This window comes from Pristiophorus japonicus, chromosome 3, assembly GCF_044704955.1.
Source record: "Pristiophorus japonicus isolate sPriJap1 chromosome 3, sPriJap1.hap1, whole genome shotgun sequence".
NCBI classification, from domain to species: domain Eukaryota; kingdom Metazoa; phylum Chordata; class Chondrichthyes; family Pristiophoridae; genus Pristiophorus; species Pristiophorus japonicus.
In genome coordinates this window covers 143,079,153-143,105,338 of record NC_091979.1, presented here as the reverse complement: position 1 = coordinate 143,105,338, position 26,186 = coordinate 143,079,153, and the positions used below count along the sequence as shown (strand labels likewise).

The following is a 26,186-nucleotide window of genomic DNA, read 5'->3' as shown; positions in this document are numbered from 1 at the left end:
CTCCCCTTCTTTGAATAGCAGGGTTACATTTGCTATCTTCCAATCCACTGGGACCATTCTAGAATCTAGGAAATTTTGGAAGATCACAACCAATGCATCCACTATCTCTGCAGCTACCCTAGAACCCTATTCTAAGATCATGCCCTCTAGTTCTAGTCTCGCCCATCAGTGGAAACATCCTCTCTGCCTCTTTTCAGCTGATACTATTCTTAACCACTTTAGTTAGTCACGGATGAATCACTTTCCCCGTGGAGTTTCTATTTCTCAATAGAATGTTGAGAATTATGAAAAAGTTCTTTAAATGTTTGATTATTTATCTACTCTCATATCTTTTAATCTAATTTCCCAATCTAACTTCGCCAACTCACCCCTCATACCTATGTAATTGGCTTTATTTAAGTTTACGACTCTAGTTTCGGACTTAGAATTTCACATTGGGTTTGAGGGCGAAATACTTATCATATTATGATCACTCTTTCCCAGAGAATCCTTTACTATGGGATTACTAATTAACCCTGTCTCATTACACAATACAAGATCTAAAATAGCCTGTTCCCTGGTTGATTCCATGATGTATTGTTCAAGGCAACTGTCTTGAATGCATTCCATGAACTCGTCCTCCAGAATACTTTTGCCAATTTGACTTGCCCAGTCTATATGAAAACTAAAGTCCCCCACAATTGTTGCATTACCGTTGTTACAAGCTCCTGTTATTTGTTGATTAATAGTGTGTCTAATGGTATAGCTACTATCTATAAGCTACTCCCAAGAGTGTTTTCTGCCCCTTGTTATTTCTTATCCCCACCCATATTGATTCTACTTCCTGATCTTCCGAGCCGAGATCCTTTCTCATTACTGCCTTTGTCATCCTTTATTAACCCTAACCCTATCCCCCCCCCCCCCCCCCCACAACCCTCTTCCATTCTGCCTGTCTTTTTGAAGCATCAAGTACCCATGAAAGAAGTGTGTGCAGAGATAGTGGATGCATTGGTTGTAATCTACCAAAATTCCATGGATTCTGGAGAGATTCCAGCGGATTGGAAAACCGCAAATGCAATGCCCCTATTTAAGAAAGAAGGGAGACAGACAGCAGGAAACTATGGGCTAGACTTTCCACTTCACATCACCCATCTAAGGCCCATCTATGGCCCAAAATGGACCCCTATCGCCCATTTTGAGCAAAAAGTGGAAACCAGGCCCAAAGTATCACCGGAAAAATAGGCCCCCCAAGTTTCCACTTTGATCGCTGAGATGATTGCCCAAATGATCGTCTACACAAGGCCCATCCTAAGTTTCAGCACTTAGCATGCACTTCGCTGGGCCGATGCAAGGCCCAAAAGAGTGCTCACAAATAGTTGCATTTTCAGGGCCTTGGAGAGGGAAATGGGCACTACGGATGCCATTTTTAGCCTCTGAGGAAGGGTGGAGAATTGTTCTGAGTTATTTAGAGAGTAAAATTGAAGCAAATTGTACTCAGAAATTTGGGACAGGGAATATAAATAGGTACTATCACCTTATTTATGCATATATTGGAATTATTTATTAAATAGCTTTTACAAATTGAAGTTATATAATGATATTCCATGGGGAAACAGAATAAATAAACAAACAAATCTGCATGAAGACCTGTACGTTGTAAAATTTATTTAAGTAAGCGAGAAGGTTCAAAAGTTGTAGAATTTTTTTTTAAATTAACAAGCAAAGAACTAATGAACAACACCCTCCCTCCAACCCCCCCACCCCCGCACCAACCCACCCTTCCCTCAAAATCCCAAAAACGTTACAAGAAGAAGAAATGAACATTTTACAGAACAAGTGACCGTTTCAGTCACGCCAACAAGTGACCATTTCAGAAAGAATGGAAAGGGAACAGTTAAGTAATGATAACAAGTGAACATTTAACTTTATGCTGGGTTGTGTAAAATTTAGTTATGTTTAAATGTAACCCAATAACATTGCAGATTCTAGTTACTATTTAGATCATTAAATAATACATACATATAAATTTCAACTACTCACAGCTGCCAGTAGGCTGTTCCACCGTTTGCAGCACTGGTCCGGTGTGCGCGTTTCATTCGAGGCCTATGTGACTATGTCGGCTATTTTGGACCAATTCCTTCGATATGCCCGGGGCGGAGGTTTCCCCCGCCCACCCCGTGTCAGATCCTACCACCTGGAGTTGACAGCATTTACGAGGGCCTCATTTGCCTCTTCGCTGAAGGGTTTGGCCCTTCTCTTTCCTGCACCTCCCTCCATTCTTTAAATTTATCTGTAATTTGGATAAGACTTTCTGACCTGCTCTCTCTCTCTCTCTCTCTCTCTCTCTCTCTCTCTCTCTCTCTCTCTCTCTCTCTCTCTCTCTCTCTCTCTCTCTCTCTCTCTTCCCCCTCTCTCCCCCAGACCCACCCAGAGCTTCTGAGCATGTGTGAAGACCCTTGACACCTCAAAACGCGGGAAGAACCATCAACCTCAAAAAAAAATCCACCTGCACATGCGCAGTAATGCGTTGCTAGGGAAGCTTGTTATTTTCATTCACTTCTGTTTTCTTTGGGCGATCAGGAGATCGCCGAGAAATGACATCGCCCATTTGACATCGCTGGGCTAAGGCCGAGTGGAAAATCGCAAAAAAAAAATGGGCGATCATCACGGGCCCATTTTTTTCCGCCTTAGCCTGAAAGTGGAAAGTCTAGCCCTATAGATCAGTTAGCCTAACATCTGTCATTGGGAAAATGGTGGAGTCCATTATTAAGGAAGTAGTAGCAGGATATTTAGAAAATCATGATACAGTCAAGCAGAGTCAGCATGGCTTTATGAAAGGGAAATCATGTTTGACAAATTTGCTTGAGTTCTTTGAGGATATAACAAGCATGGTGGATAAGGAGGAACCAGTGGATGTGGTATATTTGGATTTCCAGAAGGCATTCGATAAGGTGCCACATAAAAGGTTGCTGCACAAGATAAGAGCTCACTGGGTTGGGGGTAATATATTAGTGTGGATAGAGGATTGGCTAACTGAGAGTCAGGATAAATGGGTCATTTTCAAATTGGCAAACTGTAACTAGTGGGGTGCCACAGGGATCGCTGCTGAGACCTCAACTATTTACAATGTATATTAAAGACTTGGATGAAGGGACCGAGTGTAATGTAGACAAATTTGCTGATGATACAAAGATAGGTGGGAAAGCAAGTTGTGTGGAGGCTGCAAAGAATCTGCAAAAGGATAGAGATAGGCTAAGTGAGTGGGCAAACATTTGGCCGATTGGAGGATAATGTGGGAAAATGTGAGGTTATCCACTTTGGTAGGAAAAATAAAAAAGCTGATTATTTAAATGGGGAGAGACTACAAAATGCTGAGGTACATAGGGATCTGGGGGTCCTTGTACATGAAACACAAAAAGTTAGCATGCAAGTACAGCAAGTAATTAGGAAGTGTCATCGATGTACTTTTGGGCTCATTAGCCACTAGATGGCGTCATTGTTGGAAGCCATGCGTGCAGCCCAAGTATAAAAGGCCAGCCATTTTGTATATTAGTCACTTTGGGCCTTAATAAATCAGAGCCAAGGTCATACCTCTTAGAGTTAAACAGTACTCAGTCTAACACTTGCATACTCAACATTTGGCGACGAGGCAACAAGAACCTTTTCATGCAAAAATGAGCACAATTGGATTGTTGGAGCGATTCTTGGAAGGAGAAGATTGGGCAGACTTTGTGAGCTGCTTGAGCCAGTTCTTCAAGGCCAACAAAATGGAGGAGGTCGGCGATGCAGATTGGCGCTGGGCGGTGTTCCTCACGATTTGCAGTCCAAAAATTTATGGTCTGATAAAGAATCTACTCCTGCCTATGAGTCCAACAGAGAAGAAGTATGAAGAATTGTGTACACTGGTACAGGACCACCTTAAGCCAGACGAAGGCATCATCATCTCAAGGTACAGATTTTACACGCACATTCGCTCAGAGGGCCAGAATGTGGCGGAATTCGTTGCTGACCAGAGACGTCTAGTGGAACCGTGTAAGTTCGGGGCTGTGTTGGCAGACATGCTGCGGGACTTCTTTGTAATTGGCATCAACCACGAGGTGATCCTGCGTAAAATACTGGCGGTGGAGATGTTGGATTTGAACAGGGCCAGCATAATTGCTCAGTCATGCATGACAATGGATAGAAGTCCAAAGCAGATAACAGTGAAAAATCGAAATTTGGCAAGTACTGTAAATATGATTGATTCGGCGTTCGGCAAAGCGGCACATGGCAGGGCCTACCCGACTGCGTACGCAAAACCTGTGGCTGCCCAAAGTCCGCCTGCGAGAATGCATTCGATTTCTCCGTGTTGGCGTTGTGGGGGAAATCACCGGCACCAGCAGTGCCGATTTAAGCAATATAGTTGCAAAGGCTGTCTGAGAGTGAGGCATCTCCACCGCAAGTGTCCGCAGATGAGCAAGCGTGCTGCGACACACCACGTGCAGGATGATGGTCAGAATAGCGTGGATCCGGATATGCAATCCGAGATACCAGAGGAGGAAGTTTATGGACTGCGCTCGTTCCTAACTAAGAGCAAACCGATAATGATCAACGTGAAATTTAATGTGGTGCCGGTATCGATGGAACTGGATACGGGGGCGAGTCAATCGATAATGAGCCAGAGGGCATTCGACAAGCTGTGGGATACTAAGTCTGAGAGGCCCAAGCTGAGTCCAATCAATGCAAGTTGCGCACGTACACCAAAGAACTCATAACGGTGATTGGCAGTGCCACAATTAAAGTGTCGTATGACGGTGCAGTTCACGAGTTACCACTATGGATTGTCCCAGGCAATGGTCGAATGCTGTTCGGCAGGAACTGGCTTGAAAAAAATCAGATGCTATTGAAACAACAAGGCGTGGTTGTCGGAGAAAGATACATGTGCCCAAATACTGAGCAAGTTCCCCTCGCTATTCGAACAGGCATTGGCAACTTCACGGGAGCCAAGGTGCAGATCCATGTGGACTTGGATGCAAGACCTGTCCATCATAAACATAGAAACATAGAAAATAGGTGCAGGAGTAGGCCATTCGGCCCTTCGAGCCTGCACCACCATTCAATAAGATCATGGCTGATCATTCATCTCCGTACCCGTTTCCTGCTTTCTCTCCATATCCCTTGATCCCTTTAGCCATAAGGGCCATATCTAACTCCCTCTTGAATACATCCAATGAACTGGCATCAACAACTCTCTGCGGTAGAGAATTCCACAGCTTAACAAGTCTCTGAGTGAAGAAGTTTCTCCTCATCTCGGTCCTAAATGGCTTACCCCTTATCCTTAGACTCTGTCCCCTGGTTCTGGACTTCCCCAACATCGGGAACATTCTTCCTGCATCTAACCTGTCCCGTCCCGTCAGAACTTTGTTTCTATGAGATCCCCTCATCCTTCTAAACTCCAATGAATACAGGCCCAGTTGATCCAGTCTCTCCTCATATGTCAGTCCTGCCATCCTGGGAATCAGTCTGGTGAACCTTCGCCGCACTCCTTCAATAGCAGGAACGTCCTTCCTCAGATTAGGAGACCAAAACTGAACACAATACAATATTCCAGGTTAGGCCTCACAAGGCCCTGTACAACTGCAGTAAGACCTCCCTGCTCCTACACTCAAATCCCCTAGCTCTGAAGGCCAACATTCCATTTGCTTTCTTCACTTCCTGCTGTACCTGCATGCCAACTTTCAAAAGCCCGGGCAGTTCCGTATATGATGAGGGAGAAGGTCAAAATTGCACTGGACAGACTCCAGTGTGAAGGGATCATATCACCGGTTGAATTTAATGAATGGGCCAGCCCTATTGTTCCTGTGCTGAAAAGTGATGACACAGTCAAAATCTGTGGAGACTACAAGGCTACGATCAACAGAGTTTTGAAACCGGATCAGTACCCATTACCGAAGGCTGATGACTTGTTTGCAATGCTAGCCGGGGGGGGAAGTTGTTCACCAAACTGGACTTGATGTTGGCCGACGTGACACAGCAGCTGGTCGAAGAGACTTACGTGCATTAACAGGCATAAAGGACTGTTTGTTTATCACAGGTGCCCTTTTGGAATTCGTTTGGCTGCAGCAATATTTCAGAGGAACATGGAGAGTCTACTGAAGTTTGTTCCCAGAACCATCCTGTTCCAAGATGACATCCTGATCACAGGTCGTGACTCCGAGGAACATCTGAACAACCTGGAAGAGGTTCTACATCGTCTGGACAAAGTGGGACTCGGACTGAAACGCTCGAAGTGCGTCTTCATGGCACCAGAGGTCAAACTCCTAGGGAGGAAAATTGCTGCTGACGGCATCAGGCCCACGGACGCGAAAACCAAAGCCATTAGGAGTGCACCCAAGCCGCAGAATGTGACGGAGCTGCGTTTGTTTCTGGGTCTACTTAACTACTTGGGTAACTTCCTACCTAAATTGAGCACCTTATTAGAACCACTGCACAAGCTGCTAAGAGAAGGCGACAACTGGGTGTGGGGTATGTCTCAAGACAGAGCTTTTGAGAGAGCCACTAATCTCCTTTGCTCTAACAAGCTGTGGGTACATTATGACCCATGTAAACGTTTAGTATTGGTCTGTGATGCTTTGTCATCTGGAATTGATTGCATACTTCAACAAGCTAATGAGTCGGGTAAACTTCAACCAGTCGTGTTTGCTTCAAAAAGTTTGTTTAAAGCGAAAAGAGCCGACAGCATGGTAGAGAAAGAAGCACTAGCCTGTGTGTATGGGGTCAAAAAGATGCATCAGTACCTGTTTGGTCTTCGGTTTGAACAGGAGACCGATCACAAGCCGCTTATTTCACTGTTCTCTGAAAACAAAGATATCAATACCAATGCTTCATCCCGCATCCAGGGGTGGGCGCTGACATTATCCACTCATGATTATAGACCTGGCACCGAGAATTGTGTCGCTGTTTTGAGCCGTCTGCCGTTGCCCACAACGGAGGTGGAATCGACACAACTGGCAGACCTAATTATGGATGCTTTTGAGAGTGAAGGAACCCCAGTCATGGCTCAACAAGTTAAGACCTGGACCAATCAGGACCCGATTTTATCGGTGGTGAAGAGTTGCATCCTCAAAGGTGATTGGTCTGCCATACCCAAGCAAATTTGCGAGGAGACCAAACCTTACATTTGTCGCAAAGCTGAACTGTCTTGTACACTGTGGGGCAATCGTGTTATACCCAAGAAAGAGCGAGAGAAATTTTTACGTGAGCTATATAGCACACATCCCGGCATTGTAATGATGAAAACCATCGCCAGGTCTCATGTATGGTGGCCGCGAATTGACTCTGAGCTGGAATCATGTGTGCATCAGTGCAACACTTGCATGCAGCTCAGCAAAGCACCAGCGGAATAACATTTTCATAATACACTGGAAAATAGTTCAGTATATAGCGGTCAGCAATTCCATACAATTCGTTTGGATGCTGACAGCAGTTCCATACAATGCACTAGCGTGCATTTCATTTCAAGGTACAGTTTAGTACAATCCGTAAATCACGTTACATGTAGTACTGTGCAAATGAGGGCATTACATGGAGCAGATGAGGACAGGTTTACATTACATTCCAGAATACATTTCAATACCCATCACGAATCACGTTACATGTTGCCTCCCTGGTGCAAGGGTCAAGGATGTCTCGGAGCGGGTGCAGGACATTCTGAAATGGGAGGGAGAACAGCCAGTTGTCGTGGTGCACATTGGTACCAACGACATAGGTAAAAAAAGGGATGAGGTCCTACGAAAAGAATTTAAGGAGCTAGGAGCTAAATTTAAAAAGTAGGACCTCAAAAGTAGTAATCTCGGGATTGCTACCAGTGCCACGTGCTAGTCAGAGTAGGAATCGCAGGATAGCGCAGATGAATACATGGCTTGAGCAGTGGTGCAGCAGGGAGGGATTCAAATTCTTGGGGCATTGGAACCGGTTCTGGGGGAGGTGGGACCAGTACAAACCGGACGGTCTGCACCTGGGCAGGACCGGAACCAATGTCCTAGGGGGAGTGTTTGCTAGTGCTGTTGGGGAGGAGTTAAACTAATATTGCAGGGGGATTGGAACCTATGCAGGGAGACAGAGGGAGACAAAAATAAGGCAAAAGACAGAAAGGAGATGAGGAAAAGTGGAGGGCAGAGAAACCCAAGGCAAAGAACAAAAAGGGCCACTGTACAGCAAAATTCTAAAAGGACAAAGGGTGTTAAAAAAGCAAGCCTGAAGGCTTTGTGTCTTAATGCAAGGAGTATCCGCAATAAGGTGGATGAATTAACTGTGCAAATAGATGTTAACAAATATGATGTGATTGGGATTACGGAGACGTGGCTCCAGGATGATCAGGGCTGGGAACTCAACATCCAGGGGTATTCAACATTCAGGAAGGATAGAATAAAAGGAAAAGGAGGTGGGGTAAGCATTGCTGGTTAAAGAGGAGATTAATGCAATAGTTAGGAAAGACATTAGCTTGGATGATGTGGAATCTATATGGGTAGAGCTGCAGAACACCAAAGGGCAAAAATCGTTAGTGGGAGTTGTATACAGACCTCCAAACAGTAGTAGTGATGTTGGGGAGGGCATCAAACAGGAAATTAGGAGTGCATGCAATAAAGATGCAGCAGTTATAATGGGTGACTTTAATATGCACATAGATTGGGCTAGCCAAACTGGAAGCAATACGGTGGAGGAGGATTTCCTGGAATGCATAAGGGATGGTTTTCTAGACCAATATGTCGAGGAACCAACTAGGGGGGAAGCCATCTTAGACTGGGTGTTGTGTAATGAGAGAGGATTAATTAGCAATCTCGTTGTGCGAGGCCCCTTGGGGACGAGTGACCATAACATGGTGGAATACTGCATTAGGATGGAGAATGAAACAGTTAATTCAGAGACCATGGTCCAGAACTTAAAGAAGGGTAACTTTGAAGGTATGAGGGATGAATTGGCTAAGATAGATTGGCTAATGATACTTAAGGGGTTGACTGTGGATGGGCAATGGCAGACATTTAGAGACCACATGGATGAATTACAACAATTGTACATTTCTGTCTGGCGTAAAAATAAAAAAGGGAAGGTGGCTCAACCGTGGCTATCTAGGGAAATCAGGGATAGTATTAAAGCCAAGGAAATGGCATACAAATTGGCCAGAAATAGCAGCGAACCTGGGGACTGGGAGAAATTTAGAACTCAGCAGAGGAGGACAAAGGGTTTGATTAGGGCAGGGAAAATGGAGTACGAGAAGAAGCTTGCAGGGAACATTAAGGCGGATTGCAAAAGTTTCTATAGGTATGTAAAGAGAAAAAGGTTAGTAAAGACAAACGTAGGTCCCCTGCAGTCAGAATCAGGGGAAGTCATAACGGGGAACAAAGAAATGGCAGACCAATTGAACAAGTACTTTGGTTCAGTATTCACTAAGGAGGACACAAACAACCTTCCGGATATAAAAGGGGTCAGAGGGTCTAGTAAGGAGGAGGAACTGAGGGAAATCCTTATTAGCCGGGAAATTGTGTTGGGGAAATTGATGGGATTGAAGGCCGATAAATCCCCAGGGCCTGATGGACTGCATCCCAGAGTACTTAAGGAGGTGGCCTTGGAAATAGCGGATGCATTGACAGTCATTTTCCAACATTCCATTGACTCTGGATCAGTTCCTATCGAGTGGAGGGTAGCCAATGTAACCCCACTTTTTAAAAAAGAAGGGAGAGAGAAAGCAGGGAATTATAGACCGGTCAGCCTGACCTCAGTAGTGGGTAAAATGATGGAATCAATTATTAAGGATGTCATAGCAGTGCATTTGGAAAATGGTGACGTGATAGGTCCAAGTCAGCATGGATTTGTGAAAGGGAGATCATGCTTGACAAATCTTCTGGATTTTTTTGAGGATGTTTCCAATAAAGTGGACAAAGGAGTACCAGTTGATGTGGTATATTTGGACTTTCAGAAGGCTTTCGACAAGGTCCCACACAGGAGATTAATGTGCAAAGTTAAAGCACATGGGATTGGGGGTAGTGTGCTGACGTGGATTGAGAACTGGTTGTCAGACAGGAAGCAAAGAGTAGGCGTAAATGGGTACTTTTCGGAATGGCAGGCAGTGACTAGTGGGGTACCGCAGGGTTCTGTGCTGGGGCCCCAGCTGTTTACATTGTACATTAATGATTTAGACGAGGGGATTAAATGTAGTATCTCCAAATTTGCGGATGACACTAAGTTGGGTGGCAGTGTGAGCTACGAGGAGGATGCTATGAGGCTGCAGAGCGACTTGGATAGGTTAGGTGAGTGGGCAAATGCATGGCAGATGAAGTATAATGTGGATAAATGTGAGGTTATCCACTTTGGTGGTAAAAACAGAGAGACAGACTATTATCTGAATGGTGACAGATTAGGAAAAGGGAAGGTGCAACGAGACCTGGGTGTCATGGTACATCAGTCATTGAAGGTTGGCATGCAGGTACAGCAGGCGGTTAAGAAAGCAAATGGCATGTTGGCCTTCATAGCGAGGGGATTTGAGTACAGGGGCAGGGAGGTGTTGCTACAGTTGTACAGGGCCTTGGTGAGGCCACACCTGGAGTATTGTGTACAGCTTTGGTCTCCTAACTTGAGGAAGGACATTCTTGCTATTGAGGGAGTGCAGCGAAGATTCACCAGACTGATTCCCGGGATGGCGGGACTGACCTATCAAGAAAGACTGGATCAACTGGGCTTGTATTCACTGGAGTTCAGAAGAGTGAGAGGGGACCTCATAGAAACGTTTAAAATTCTGACGGGTTTGGACAGGTTGGATGCAGGAAGAATGTTCCCAATGTTGGGGAAGTCCAGAACCAGGGGTCACAGTCTAAGGATAAGGGGTAAGCCATTTAGGACCGAGATGAGGAGAAACTTCTTCACCCAGAGAGTGGTGAACCTGTGGAATTCTCTACCACAGAAAGTAGTTGAGGCCAATTCACTAAATATATTCAAAAGGGAGTTAGATGAAGTCCTTACTAATCGGGGGATCAAGGGGTATGGCGTGAAAGCAGGAAGGGGGTACTGAGATTTCATGTTCAGCCATGAACTCGTTGAATGGCGGTGCAGGCTGGAAGGGCTGAATGGCCTGCTCCTGCACCTGTTTTCTATGTTTCTATGTAGCACCATGCAGATGAAAGCAGTACACGGACCGGATGGGGATACATTTACATTTCTTTACAAGTTACTAAACAGTGCAGAGACTTTCATTATACACGGCACAACACAGGTGTTTTTCAGTACATGGTGCTCTATGTATACAAGCAGATTAACAAGTACAGCCCGAGGGGGGGTCTGATTCCATCCCCTGGGTTTACCGTGGCGGAAGGGCCTTAAACTGTGGCTCTTCCCCATCGTGCCTTTGCGGCAACTGCACCAATCTTTAGTGCGTCCCTCAGCACGTAGTCCTGGACCTGGGATTGCGCCAGTCTGCAACACTTGGCTGTGGACATCTCCTTGCTCTGGAAGACCAGCAAGTTTTGGGAAGATCAAAATGCGTCTTTCACCAAGTTAATGGCTCTCCAGCAGCAGATGATGTCTGTCTCAGTGTGCGTGCCTGGGAACAAGCTGCAGAGCACCTCGATAGCAACCACTGCATCTCCTTCCAGACCTGCCTTGCAAAGGGGCAATCCCGAAAGAGATGGATGACAGTCTCGTCCGCACCTCAGCCGACTAGGGGGCAGAGTGTTGGTGCTTGTGTGAAAGTTCTGGCGATGAGACATTCTGCCAAACAAGCTTGACAGTCTGCTTGGGGAACCGTCTGATAGGATCCATCATCATCTTTTATAGGGTGTCCAGGACCTTGCATGCCGACCACTGCTTTATGGCCTTGTGGTCAAAGGCGTTTTTCTTGAAAAACTTTTCCACGAAGGACAGGTGCTGAGGCATGGTCCAACTGGTTGGAGTGTTCTGCGGCAGCCTGGCCAGACCCATCCTTCGCAACACCGGGACAGATAGAATCTCAGCACGTACTGACACTTGGTGTTTGCGTACGAAGGGTCTATGCACAGCTTGATGCAGCCGCACACAAAGGTGGCCATCGGGATGAGGGCCATGTTCGGAAAGTCCTTTCTCCCCCTGTCCAGAGATTTGTACATCGTGTCTCTGCAGACACGGTCCATTTTCGATCTCCAGACGAAGTGGAAGACGGCTCGGGTGACTGCCGCAGCACAGGAGTGGGGTATGGGCCAGACTTGCGCCACGTACAACAACACCGAGAGCACCTCACTCCTGATGACCAGGTTCTTTCCTGCAATGGAGAGTGAGCGCAGCTTCCACCATCCCAGTTTATGTTTCGCTTTAGCGATACGCTCCTTCCAGATTTTGACATGCCCTGTCTGCTCCGAACCATATTCCCAACACCTTCAGGTAATCTGACTTCACGGTGAAGGGAATAAAGGATCGGTCGGACCAGCTTCCAAAGAACATGGCCTCGCTTTTGCTGCGATTTATCTTCGCCCCCGTGGCCAGTTCAAACTGGTCGCAGATTGTGAGCAATCCGCGGACCGACTGCGGATCCGAGCAAAAGACGGTGACGTCGTCCATGTACAGAGGTCTTGACTTGAGCGCCTCTGCTGCCTGTAATTGTCACCCCCTCCCCCCCACCCCCCCCCCCCCCCAATGCCCGCATCCTTCCTGATGGACTCGGCAAAAGGCTCAATACAGCAAACGAACACGACAGGAGAGGGGACATCCTTGCCTGACTCCAGACCTGATCGGAAAGCTTTCAGTTTCCCACCCGTTGATTAGAACTGTGCTACTGATGTGTCTGTAGAGCAGTTGGATCCAATTGCGGATAACCTCCCTAAACCACATCTTGGAGAGCATGTCCATCAGGTGCGTGTGCGATATCCTGTCAAAGGCCATCTGGTCCAAACTGATTAAACAGGTGTCCACCCTTCTGTCCCGCACGTATGCGATCGTATCCCTGAGTAACGCGAGGCTATCAGAGATCTTCCTGCCAGGGACAGCATAGGTCTGGTCCGGGTGGATCACCAGCTCCAGAGCAGACTTGACCCTGTTTGCGATGACCTTCGACAGGATCTTGTAGTCCACTTGAGCAGCGAAATGGGCCGCCGGTTTTTGATTTCCTCCCTCTCCCCTTCTGCTTGTAGATGAGGGTGATGATGCCTTTCTTCATTGATTCTGACAGGCTTCCAGCCAGAAGCATACCCCCGTAAACTTCCAGCAGATCTGGGCCTATCCAGTCCCACAGAACCGAATACAACTCGACCAGTAAGCCATCGCTTCCGGGACTTTTACTCGTCGCGAGGGACTGGATGACCTTTGTCAGTTCGGCCAGAGTTAGCGGGTGGTCCAGCCTCTCCCGCTCGCTGTCATCTAAGACCTCTGAGATAGACAGGAAAGACAGGGAGGCCGCGCGGTCTGTGGGCTTGACATCGTACAGCCCGGCATTGAAGGATTTGCTGATCCTCCGCATGTCTGGCTGCGAAGACGTCACAGAACCATCATCTTCCTTTAGGCTGGTGATCACAGAGCTCCTGTGTACTTTTTGGAAGAAAAAACGCGAACACGTCTCATCCTGCTCGACGGAGCGGACTCTGGAGCGGAATTTTGGAGGACTCGTTGAGGCAAAAAGCGAGGCTTGCTGGCTCTTCACCTCTTGGAGTTCCTCCGCGACATCGACACCCAACAACTGCCGCAGGAGCAGGTTTTGCATACTCTTTTGGAGTTGCGACAATTCCCTTTGTCTCCCTCTCGCCTCCTGAACACCTGTGAGGATGAAGAACCTCTTGATGTTTGTCTTGATTGTTTCCCACCAGTGCATCGGGGAATCAGAGGGGTTTTGCGGTTCTCCAACCTTTGTAATCCCACTTGAGCTCTTCAACGTTTTCCGGGGTCAACAGTTTCACGTTGAGCTTCCATATCCCCCTGCTAACTTTCTGGTCTGTGGGAAACAGTTGGCCAGCAAAAGCACCAGCGGAATCACTGCTTAGTCTGTAGTCGTGGCCGTCCAAACCATGGTCCAGGATTCACATCGACTTAGCAGGTCCCTTCCTGGGGAAGATGTTTTTAGTTGTGGTGGATGGATATTCAAAGTGCATAGAGTGTATAATCATGTCATCCAGCACATCCACAGCTACCATTTGAGAATCTCAGTATAATGTTCGCGACACATGGTCTGCCTGACATCGTTGTTAGCGACAGCGGATCGTGCCTCATCAGTCAGGAGTTTCAAGAGTTCATGAAACTCAATGGTATCAAATATGTAAGGTCAGCACCGTTCAAACCTGCATCCAATGGGCAAGCAGAACGTGCTGTCCAAATTATAAAGCAGAGTATGAAGCAAGTAACCCAAGGGTCACTGCAGACCCCCACCGGTCATGCGTACTGCTTAGTTACAGGACAAGACCACACATGCTTACCGGGGTCTTGCCTGCTGAACTAATGATGAAGAGAGGTCTTAAGACCAAGCTATCCCTTGTACACCCTGACTTGAATAATCATGTTGAATATAGAAGACAAAGTCAGCAAGGGTATCACGATCGCGCAGCTGTGTCGCGCGATATTTCTGTAAATGATCCTGTATGTGTTCCGAATTATGATCAGGGTCCCAAGTGGATCGCTGGTAGTGTCATGGCCAAGGAGGGCAACAGAGTATTTATTGTCAAGCTCAAAAATGGGCAAACATGCAGGAAACATATAGAAACATAGAAAATAGGTGCAGGAGTAGGCCATTCGGCCCTTCTAGCCTGCACCACCATTCAATGAGTTCATGGCTGAACATGCAACTTCAGTACCCCATTCCTGCTTTCTCACCATACCCCTTGATCCCCTTAGTAGTAAGGACTACATCTAACTCTTTATTGAATATATTTAGTGAATTGGCCTCAACAACTTTCTGTGGTAGAGAATTCCACAGGTTCACCACTCTCTGGATGAAGAAGTTCCTCCTCATCTCGGTCCTAAATGGCTTACCCTTTATCCTTAGACTGTGACCCCTGGTTCTGGACTTCCCCAACATTGGGAACATTCTTCCTGCATCTAACCTGTCTAAATTCATCAGAATTTTAAACGTTTCTATGAGGTCCCCTCTCATTCTTCTGAACTCCAGTGAATACAAGCCCAGTTGATCCAGTCTTTCTTGATAGGTCAGTCCCGCCATCCCGGGAATCAGTCTGGTGAACCTTCGCTGCACTCCCTCAATAGCAAGAATGTCCTTCCTCAGGTTAGAAGATCAAAACTGTACACAATACTCCAGGTGTGGCCTCACCAAGGCCCTGTACAACTGTAGCAACACCTCCCTGCCCCTGTACTCAAATCCCCTCGCTATGAAGGCCAACATACCATTTGCTTTCTTAACCGCCTGCTGTACCTGCATGCCAACCTTCAATGACTGATGTACCATGACACCCAGGTCTCGTTGCACCTCCCCTTTTCCTAATCTGTCACCATTCAGATAATAGTCCGTCTCTCTGTTTTTACCACCATAGTGGATAACCTCACATTTATCCACATTATACTTCATCTGCCATGCATTTGCCCACTCGCCTAACCTATCCAAGTCGCTCTGCAGCCTCATAGCATCCTCCTCGCAGCTCACACTGCCACCTTAGTGTCATCCGCAAATTTGGAGATATTACATTTAATCCCCTCGTCTAAATCATTAATGTACAGTGTAAACAGCTGGGGCCCCAGCACAGAACCTTGCGGTACCCCACTAGTCACCGCCTGCCATTCTGAAAAATACCCATTTACTCCTACTCTTTGCTTCCTGTCTGACAACCAGTTCTCAATCCATGTCAGCACACTACCCCCAATCCCATGTGCTTTAACTTTGCACATTAATCTTTTGTGTGGGACCTTGTCGAAAGCCTTCTGAAAGTCCAAATATACCACATCAACTGGTTCTCCCTTGTCCACTCTACTGGAAACATCCTCAAAAAATTCTAGAAGATTTGTCAAGCATGATTTCCCTTTCACAAATCCATGTTGACTTGGACCTATCATGTCACCTCTTTCCAAATGCGCTGCTATGACATCCTTAATAATTGATTCCATCATCTTACCCACTACCGATGTCAGGCCTACCGGTCTATAATTCCCTGTTTTGTCCCTCCTTTTTTAAAAATATGGATCAGACAAAGCTGCGGCACACAGATGAACCGAACAGTCGGAGGAAGAGACAATCGACGACCAACCAACCTACCCCCAGTCATCAGAGGACTCAGTGGTCATCAGTGAATCAGGACTTTCAATCATTGACATGTTCAATGAAAATGGACTTTCAATCCGCTGACATAGCCATTGCCACTTCCACCAGGTCAGCCACCCAGCCACCAGTCACAACAGACTTTGAACACTCGCCCAAGGCTGGAGTTGAACTGAGACGGTCAACCCGGGAGCGTAAAACACCGGACCATCTCAATTTGTAAAAGACTTTTAATTTCTCAGAGTGGGGTATTGTCATTTACTTTTGGGATCACTAGCCACTAGATGGCGTCACTGTTGGAGGCCATTGGGCTGCATGCACGTGTGTGTAACCCAAGCATAAAAGGCCAGCCATTTTGTATATTAGTTACTTTGGGCCTTAATAAAGCAGAGCCAAGGTCATACCTTTTGGAGTTAAACAGTACTCAATCTAACAGTTATTGCATACACAACAGGAAGACAAATGGAATGTTGGCCTTTATTGCAAAGTGGATGGAATATAAAAGTAGGGAAGTCCTGCTACAACTGTGCCACACCTGGAGTATAATTTTGGTCTCCTTATTTAAGGAGGGATATACTTGCATTGGAGGCAGTTCAGAGAAGGTTCACTAGGTTGATTCCTGAAATGAAGGGATTGTCTTATGAAGAAAGGTTGGGCCTATACTCCTTGGAGTTTAGAAGAATGAGAGGTCATCTTATTGAAACGTGTAAGATTCTGAGGGGGCTTGACAAGGTAGATGCAATGAGGATATTTTCCCTCGTGGGGGCATAGTTTCAGAATAAGAGGCCGCCCATTTAAAATGGAAATGAGGATTTTCTTCTCTGAAGGTCGTGAATCTTTGGAATTCCCTGCCCCAGAGAACTGTGGAGGCTGGGTCATTGAATATATTTAAGGTGCCATTAGACAGATTTTTGAACACTAAGGGAATCTAGGGTTATGAGGAGCAGGCAGGGAAGTGGTGTTGAGGCCAAGATGAGTTCAGCCATGATCTTATTGAATGGCGGAGCAGGTTCGAGGGGCCAAATGGCCTACTCCTGCTCCTATTATTTTTCTTATGGGTTAGACATTCCACTTCACATTGCTGGGCGAGTGCCTATATATCGTCGAAAATGGCCTGCTATTACCCATTTTGACTGAGAAGTGGAAAGTTGGGCTGGAACATAGCCGGAAAATTCTCCCCTCAACTTTCGGCTCACATCGCTGAGGTGATCTCCCGCACATCGCCCAGCGCAGCTTTCGGCACATCACCGGGCTGATCGCTTGCCGAGAACATAGTTGCTTTTCCCTGGCCTTCCTCACAGCTCAGCACTACGGATGGATGCCATTTTGAACATCGCAGGAAGAGAGAAGGCTGCTTAAACAGGGGCTTAGATAGTTTATGAATTATTTAAGGGCCTTTTAAAGGTAGATCTACTCAGAATTAAACATTTTATTATATTTATCTTAAGTGACATTTCATCCTTACTTGGTCTGGCCTGGCCATTGTTTTAAAACAGTTGCATTCATGTTTTACTAAAACTTAGATGATTAGAAGACCCTGCACAGAAAATAAGAGCTCTTGAATGTTGTTTTTAAATAACAAACACAAAAACACGCTCCCCACCCCCTCCCCCACCCACGCACACCCCAACAGTGAAACAATAATAAAAACACTAACAAACAATATGTACAATATAAAAAAGATTGCACCCCCTTCCCTACCGGCGGCCACGTTTCCCTCCAGATCCTGGACCCCCCCCACCCGCTCTCCTTACCTCACTGCTCCTATGCTCAAATCACCCAGCTATGAAGGCCAACATACCATTTGCCTTCTTCACCTCCTGCTGTACCTGCATGCCAACTTTCAATGACTGATGTACCATGACACCCAGGTCTCGTTGCACCTCCCCTTTTCCTAATCTGCCACCATTCAGATAATATTCTGCCTTCGTGTTTCTTGCCGCCAAAGTGGATAACCTCACATTTATCCACATTATACTACAACTGCCATGCGTTTGCCCACTCACCTAATCTGTCCAAGTCGCCCTGCAGCCTCTTAACGTCCTCCTCACAGCTCACACCGCCACCCAGCTTAGTGTCATCTGCAAACTTGGAGATATTACACTCAATTCGTTCATCTAAATCATTAATGTATATTGTAAATAGCTGGGGTCCCAGCACTGAGCTCTGCGGCACCCCACTAGCCACTGCCTGCCATTCTGAAAAGGACCCGTTTATCCCGACTCTCTGCTTCCTGTCTGCCAACGAGTTCTCTATCCACGTCACTACGTTACTCCCAATACCATGTGCTTTAATTTTGCACACCAATCTCTTGTGTGGGACCTTGTCAAAAGCCTTTTGAACATCCGAATACACCACATCCACTGGTTCGCCCTTGTCCACTCTACCAGTTACCTCCTCAAAAAATTCCAGAAGATTTGTCAAGCATGATTTCCCTTTCATAAATCCATGCTGACTTGAACCGATCCTGTCACTGCTTTCCAAATGCGCTGCTGTTTCATCTTTAATAATTGATTCCAACATTTTTGCCACTACTGATGTCAAGTTCACCGGTCGATAATTACCCGTTTTATCTCTCCCTCCTTTTTAAAAAAAAAAAGTGGTGTTACATTAGCTACCCTCCAGTCCATAGGAACTGATCCAGAGTTGATAAACTGTTGGAAAATTATCACCAATGCATCCACTATTTCTATGGCCACTTCCTTAAGTACTCTGGGATGCAGACTATCAAGCCCCGGGCATTTATCGGCCTTTAATCCCATCAATTTCTCTTGCACAATTTCCCGCCTAATAAGGATTTCCTTCAGTTCCTCCTCCTCACTAGACCCTCGGTCCCCCAGTATTTCCGGAAGGTTATTTGAGTCTTCCTTCGTGAAGACAGAACCAAAGTATTTGTTCAATTGGTCTGCCATTTCTTTGTTCATTATAAATTCACCTGAATCTGACTGCAAGGGACCTACGTTTGTCTTCACTAATCTTTTTCTCTTCACATATCTATATAAGCTTTTGCAGTCAGTTTTTATGTTCTCAGCAAGCTTCCTCTCATACTCTATTTTCCCCATCCTAATTAAACCCTTTGTCCTCCTCTGCTGTATTATAAAATTGTCCCAGTCCTCCGGTTTGCTGCTTTTTCTGGCCAATTTATATGCCTCTTCCTTGGATTTAACACGATCGTTAATTTCCCTTGTTAGCCACGGTTGAGCCACCTTCCCCGTTTTATTTTTACTCCAGACAGGGATGTACAATTGTTGAAGTTCATCCACGTGATGTTTAAATGTTTGCCATTGCCTATCCACCGTCAACCTTTTAAGTATCATTTGCCAGTCTATTCTAGCCAATTCAAGTCTCATACCATCAAAGTTATATTTTCTTAAGTTCAGGACCCTAATCTCTGAATTAACTGTGTCACTCTCCATCTTAATAAAGAATTCTACCATATTATGGTCACAAGATTGCTAATTAGTCCTTTCTCATTACACATCACCCAGTCTAGGATGGCCAGCCCTCTCGTTGGTTCCTCGACATATTGGTCTAGAAAACCATCCCTAATACACGCCAGGAAATCCTCCTCCACTGTATTGGTTAGCCCAATCTTATATGTAGATTAAAGTCGCCCATGCTAACTGCTGTACTTTTATTGCATGCACCCCTAATTTCTTGTTTGATGCTGTCCCCAACCTCACTACTACTGTTTGGTGATCTGTGCACAACTCCCACTAGCGTTTTCTGCCCTTTGATATTCTGTAGCTCCACCCATACCAATTCGACATCATCCAATCTAATGTCCTTCCTTACTATTGCCTTAATTTCCTCTTTAACAAGCAACGCCAACCCACCTCCTTTTCCTTTCTGTCTATCCTTTCTGAATATTGAATACCCCTAGATGTTGAGTTTCCAGCCTTGGTCACCCTGGAGCCAAGTCTCTGTAATGCCAATTATATCATATTCGTTACTTGCTGCCTGCGCAGTTAATTCGTCCACCTTATTACGAATACTCCTCGCATTGAGGCACAGAGCCTTTAGGCTTGTCTTTTTAACACACTTTGCCCCTTTAGAATTTTGCCCTTTTTGCTTTTTGCCTTGGGTTTCTCTGCCCTCCACTTTTACTTTTCTTCTTTCTATCTTTTGCTTCTGCCCCCATTCTACTTCCCTCTGTCTCCCTGCATAGGTTCCCATCCCCTTGCCATATTAGTTTAACCTCTCCCCAACAGCATTAGCAAATACTCCCCCTAGGGCATTGGTGTTTTCACGCATCTCGTGGATCATCTGCAGCGTCGCCACTGCTTGGCGAGCAGACACCCGGGAGAAGTCCTTAGTGAGCCCCACAAACACCTTGAGTTGCTCGCCATTGATCGCGACAGACTCCTCGCACAGTCGTGCCAGGCTGTCTACGGGATCGTCCAGAGTAGGCCTTTGCTCAAGGCGCTGATGCGGTATCTGTGGGGTCTGCGACAGCACCAATGTGCGGCTTGGAGTCGTCAACTGCATGCCACTTGTTGCCGCTACCTCCTACGTGGAAATCAGCGTCGTGGCCGCAGGTTCAGGGTATGCAAGGGGCATCCTCGTCTGTCTCCCAAGTATTCCTCCTCCTCTGGCTTTGGTAGTCTCCTCTTCACCACCCGTGGTGAATGACACATGCAGTGGGGTCGGTGCATGTGAGGGTGTGTCCTCTATTGGGGTTGGAAGTCCTGCAAAACACAATTGAGCGTATTAGAACAGAAGGGATTGTTGCGCCGCGCTGGCGTACATAGGAGGAACAGCACTACTCCAATAAATGTGAGCAAGAAACGTTACATATTAATGCATCATATGGTAGTACATATGATGGTACATGTATGTGAAATTCACTGCGCCAGAGAGCTGTGGAGGCAGGATCAGTCGCAGATAGACAGAATGATAAGGGAGCAAGGGTTTATGGGGTGTGGACAGATGGCTAGATGGCCTACTCTTATGTTCGTATGTTGTCAACCTGAGATTAGCAGAGGAGCACAGAGGCTGCATGCATAACATAACATCATTCATCTATTTTATAATGAAATTATGTTACATTACTTTAACACTGCTTGACACATTACTCACGTGACGCATGGGAGGGTCTGGCGACACCACGGGTGGTGACTGTGGGCCCCCACTAGTGCTGCAGCACGTTCCTCAAGGCCGGTCAGTGGCTGTATTACAGCAGGGCCTCCTCCGGTGCGCCTCTACTGCGCCCGATTATGAGATAGCTTCCTCTGCAACCGTGAAATGAGCATGGCATAAGCTACTTGACTAGGTTATATTATTTACAGACAACAGTTTCCAACGTTATATGCTAATAGGGTCTGTGTCACAATTGATGCACGGTTATAACAAAGATCAGTGTGTATAAGATGATTGACACAAACATCTCTAATACAATCAACATTGAACTCAGCAATGACAGTAGCTAATGTCCAAAATTGTCCCAGGCCAGACAGTGAGCAAAAGGCAGCTCTTCCCCCAGTCCATGCTGGGTCCCTGTGTAAGTGACAGAAGCCAGAGAGACTTGAAAAGGGGACAGGTTCATAGCCATGTGCGGTTCTTAGCGGGGATGATATATCTTATATATGTTAGATTCACAAGCTTGCATTCAATCCAGGAGATTGACCATTATAATGAAAATTATACTTAGAATTTGCATCATTACAGTATAAAATCGTACTTACTCTTGCTGAAGCCACAAGTCTGTTCCAGCGTTTGTGGTACTGGTCGGATCCCCTTGCTTCATGGGACACAGACGGGACGACAGCGGCGATCTCGCTTCATATTTGACGGTGCACCCGTGGTGTTGATTTCCCACCACTCTTTTCCCCCCCCCCACCCCTCCCCCCCGATCAGTTGGGCCCACCAGGAGTGGAGCTCTGCGACGAGGGCCTCGTTAGCCTCATCCAAAAAGAGTTTGGACCTCTTCCTCCCTGTCTCCATATTTCTAACACTTTCATCGCTGTCAGACATATTCTTTACCTCTATCCCTCTATCTCTCTCTCTTCTCTCTCCTCTCTGTCTCTACCTTTTCCTCTCTCTCTCTCTCTCTCTCTCTCTCTCTCTCTCTCTCTCTCTCTCTCTCTCTCTCTCTCTCTCTCTCTCTCTCTCTCTCTCCATCCTCTCTCGATCTCACTCCCCCTTCTGCGCATGTGTGAATGACCTCTGACCTCCCAAAACGCAGGAAAACATGTCCACCAAAAAAAACCATGCATGCGCAGAAGCCCGTTGCTAGGGAAGCTTTTGCCTTCTCCATCGCTGGGCTCTCGCTTCACCCATTTCACATCGCTGGGCTATTGCCGAGCTGAAAGTCGCTATCCAAAAAATGGGCGATGGTCCAGCGATCATGAAGGCTGAAACATCGCTAAGGCTGGAACATCGCCAATTTTTGGGGCACTAGCGAGCAAAGTAGGAAGTCTACCCTCTGTCTCTTCCCGTCACACTCTGCTTATCTTTACCCAAATCGCTACACTTCTCCATTGCCTTGACTTTTCTCTTTAGATTTCTAAATTTCCCCTCACCTGACCCCCTCCCCCTCTTTTAGTTTAAAGCCTTATCTACAGCTCTAGTTATTCGATTTGCCAGGACACTGGTCCCAGCTTGGTTTCAGTGCAGCCTGTCCCAATAGATCAGCTCCCTCTTTTCCCAGTACTGGTGCCAGTGCCCCATGAATCGAAACGCCTTCCTCCCACTCTTTCAGCAATACATTTAACTCACTGATCTGCTTGTCCCTATGCCAATTGCATGTGGCTCCGGTAACTATCCAGAGATTATTACCATTTGAGGTTCTGTGTTTTAATTTGGACCATAGGTCCTCAAACTCTCTCAGCAGAACTGCATTCCTAGTTCTACCTATGTCGTTAGTTCCTACGTAAACCATGACAACTGTATCTTGCCCTTCCCGCTCCAACTCTTCTCCAGCCATAAAGAGATATCCTTAGCTTAAAGCCTGTATAATCTGAAAATCTGGTTCAGATCAGCAGTTAATCACTATTATTTTCTTCTTTATTTCAGGGTGAGGGCACTTTCTAGATTACAGATTATACAGAAACATCTGGTAAGTGTGCATTGATGTTTGTAGTTTAGTCCTCTTGGATTTGTAATTGAGAACTTAAAATGAGTAATTGAAAAGGGGTAGGTTTGAGTAGATGCTCCAAGCTGATTTAGATGAACTAGGACTACTTGACGGTGATGTTGGGCAGCTACATTACTGTATGACTTACCTTGATGAGCACATGTGCAAAAAAAAAACAATTAAACTACACAGGACAAATTATAGTAATCTGTCAGTTGCAGAGACGCATGGATATTTTAGCACAGGAGGTGGCCATTCTACACTTTGCCTGCACTGTAATTATATAGCAGCTTTAATCCATTACGTAGAGTGGAAGACCATTTTTGTTTTAATGTAGTGAAATACCATTTTAGAAAATGTTTTTCTCGAACAGAAGTAAAGGTTTTGTGAAAATACATATTAATGGTGGTAGCCTTGGAAAGAATTGATTACATCTGCATGCTGTTACACCAGGGGGAGCTCTGTACGAACGATATTCTCACCCATCTAATTTATTTTAGTTCAGATTTTTATTGGTGTTGATGCGAACAGTATTCTGATGGCATCAAAATACTTTCAGAAATATATACACATTGAAATCTTAAATAAGCCTTCTGTTACTTGAGGCTTCAGATGTCTGTCACCTATCACCATTTGCTTTTGAGTTCGTGCAACCTACACCCATACAATGTTGTTTTGCAGAGCCACCTTCACTGCCGTTTGTAAGTGCCGTGTTTACCCTGAGAACTGTACATTCCCATTTCCTGTCCTGTTTCTGGTTTCAAATTACACCACTGCTGTAGCCCACGTGCATGCTATCAGAGCTGGAGAGTTGCTTCTGCCAGCAGTAAGAACCATGTTGGCCTCTCATTCTCCCTACTCAACTGGAGTTCTACTGATCAAGTCCCAAAGCCCATCTGATGGGGAAACCTGGAGTCAGACTGATACTGCTTGTCTAAAATACTTTTTCCCCATCATTTTTTGAGGACTGAGAAACCACATAAGTAAAGGTATATAAGGTCATTTTGACATCCTTCTCCCAGGGTCAGATTAATGCATGTAGTTCATTTTACAACTAGTTTTTTTTTACATTTTAGATTGTGACAGTGCTACTGTTACCCTTCCTGTCATATCTTCAGTTAATAAACAGGCCTGGAACTTTAACTGTGATCATATAACTGGGGTAATAGGATCATCCACAGTCCTTATATTATCAATATTGTCTGCACATTAGATGATTCAAATCTGATAGGGTGTAAGTTATTTTTAATGAGCTATTCGCACTTTCAACATCCTGGCTGCACTCCCTGCAATGCAACCTCAAGTCACGGAAATACCAGCGTACTACACTCGAGTTAATTACAGACTCCAAATTGGATTGGTAAGTTTATAAAAAATTTAAACAAATTAAAGCCATTTCAACACGGTGATCAGCAGTAACAGGTGCAACTTTTGCACCACAAGTCTGTTTTTCACTCCAACGCTGGTACCATGAGAGTTCCCTGGATAGTCTCCATGCCTCTTCCTTTGCTTCCTTGTTCAACCCAGCAATCCTCAAGACTGATGCTTATATAGCCTATTCTTTGATTTGTCCAGAGATCATAGTGGATTAGTTACAGACAAAACAATGTAGATTTGTCTTGCAGTGTCTTGTTTTCTCTGGCAGTGTTTGTTCGAAAGTGAATTGAAAATGACTTACACAGAACCGCTATTGCTCCCACCTCTGAAACATGCTCCTTCTGGCTTAATAAACAGGTCAAACTATTCTGAGGATCGAGAACAAACTGTGTCTATAGAAGTTCAGATAACGTGGCACCTATTGACCGTCTTGAGAATTTTAGGCACAAGACAAACCCTGCCTTAGCTTTTAATGTAGACAGAAAATAAAATAGCATAGCTTTACATCTATAAATTTACACAATGAGACGAACATTGAATAATTAACTTACTGTTTTATTCTAGATGATATTGATACTGTTGTCACCATGTAGGAGATTCACAGTTATTGAAATTGCTGCCGTGTGACTGTGGGCCACATCCTCACGTCTATTCTTTTTTATTTTTACTATGTTACCTAGACACTTTTAGCTTTACATCGATCTTGTCAGATGCCGAATGGTTTTTGTGCCGTTGACAGCACCGACAAATATAAAAGATCTGACCTCCAAGCAGCCGATGACAGCGTTGCCCCATTTATTTGTGAATTCTTGTGATCTGCCCTGCTATAGACGTGAGCACAAAATCTACAGTGGAGAACTGAGGTGATGCTACATTGCCTCAGGGGCTGCTTTTGTATGAGAAAATAAACCAAGACCCTGTCTACCTGCCCATGTATATGATCTCCCGGTGTCCTGGCCAATATTCCTCCCTCAACCAATATCATCCTGGAAACAGGTCATCATTCATTTTCTGTTTATAGGGCTGCTGTGCTTCCTCACATAATCATAGGGCCCAAATTTCCACACGCGTCTAGAACGGCGCAGTCCCGACCTGGATGCCCGTTTTTCGCGCCACAAAGTGCGCCTAAAAAAATCCTCGGTATTCTCTGGTCCTCTGGCCCTCGGCGCAGCCAGCACGAGCTGTGGGGGGACGGAGCCAGGTCCCTGCGCTGAAAACAGTGCCGGGACCGCTGCACATGCGCTACAGTGGGCACGCAAGTGCAGTAGCTCCAGGCGCCGAACTGTGTGGGAGGGGCCCGAAGCACGCAGCCCCTAGCCCTGGCTGAATGGCCTCACTGGGGCTGCGTGCATAAGGCTCCTCCCACGGCCAGCTCCTGCTCCCCCCTCTTCCCCCCCCCCCCCCCCCCCCCCCGCGACCAGACCCGACACCCGCTCCCCCCCCCTGCCTCGGACCAGACCCGACACCCGCTCCCCCCCCCTCCGACCCGACCCGCGCTCCTGTTCCCGCTCCCCGACTGGACCCGACCCGCGCTCCTGTTCCCGCTCCCCCGCCCCCCCGACTGGA

General features: G+C 46.1%; 1 protein-coding gene across 3 annotated transcripts in view; it reads left to right on the top strand.

The window, feature by feature from the left end:
* hibch (3-hydroxyisobutyryl-CoA hydrolase) overlaps nt 1-26,186 on the top strand; it is a 231,163-nt gene that overhangs the window by 21,310 nt on the left and 183,667 nt on the right. For all 3 annotated transcript variants that reach the window (XM_070875870.1, XM_070875871.1, XM_070875872.1), the window contains exon 2: nt 23,183-23,225. In XM_070875870.1, coding sequence (XP_070731971.1) covers nt 23,183-23,225 — 43 coding nt within the window. The remainder of the gene's footprint in view (nt 1-23,182; nt 23,226-26,186) is intronic.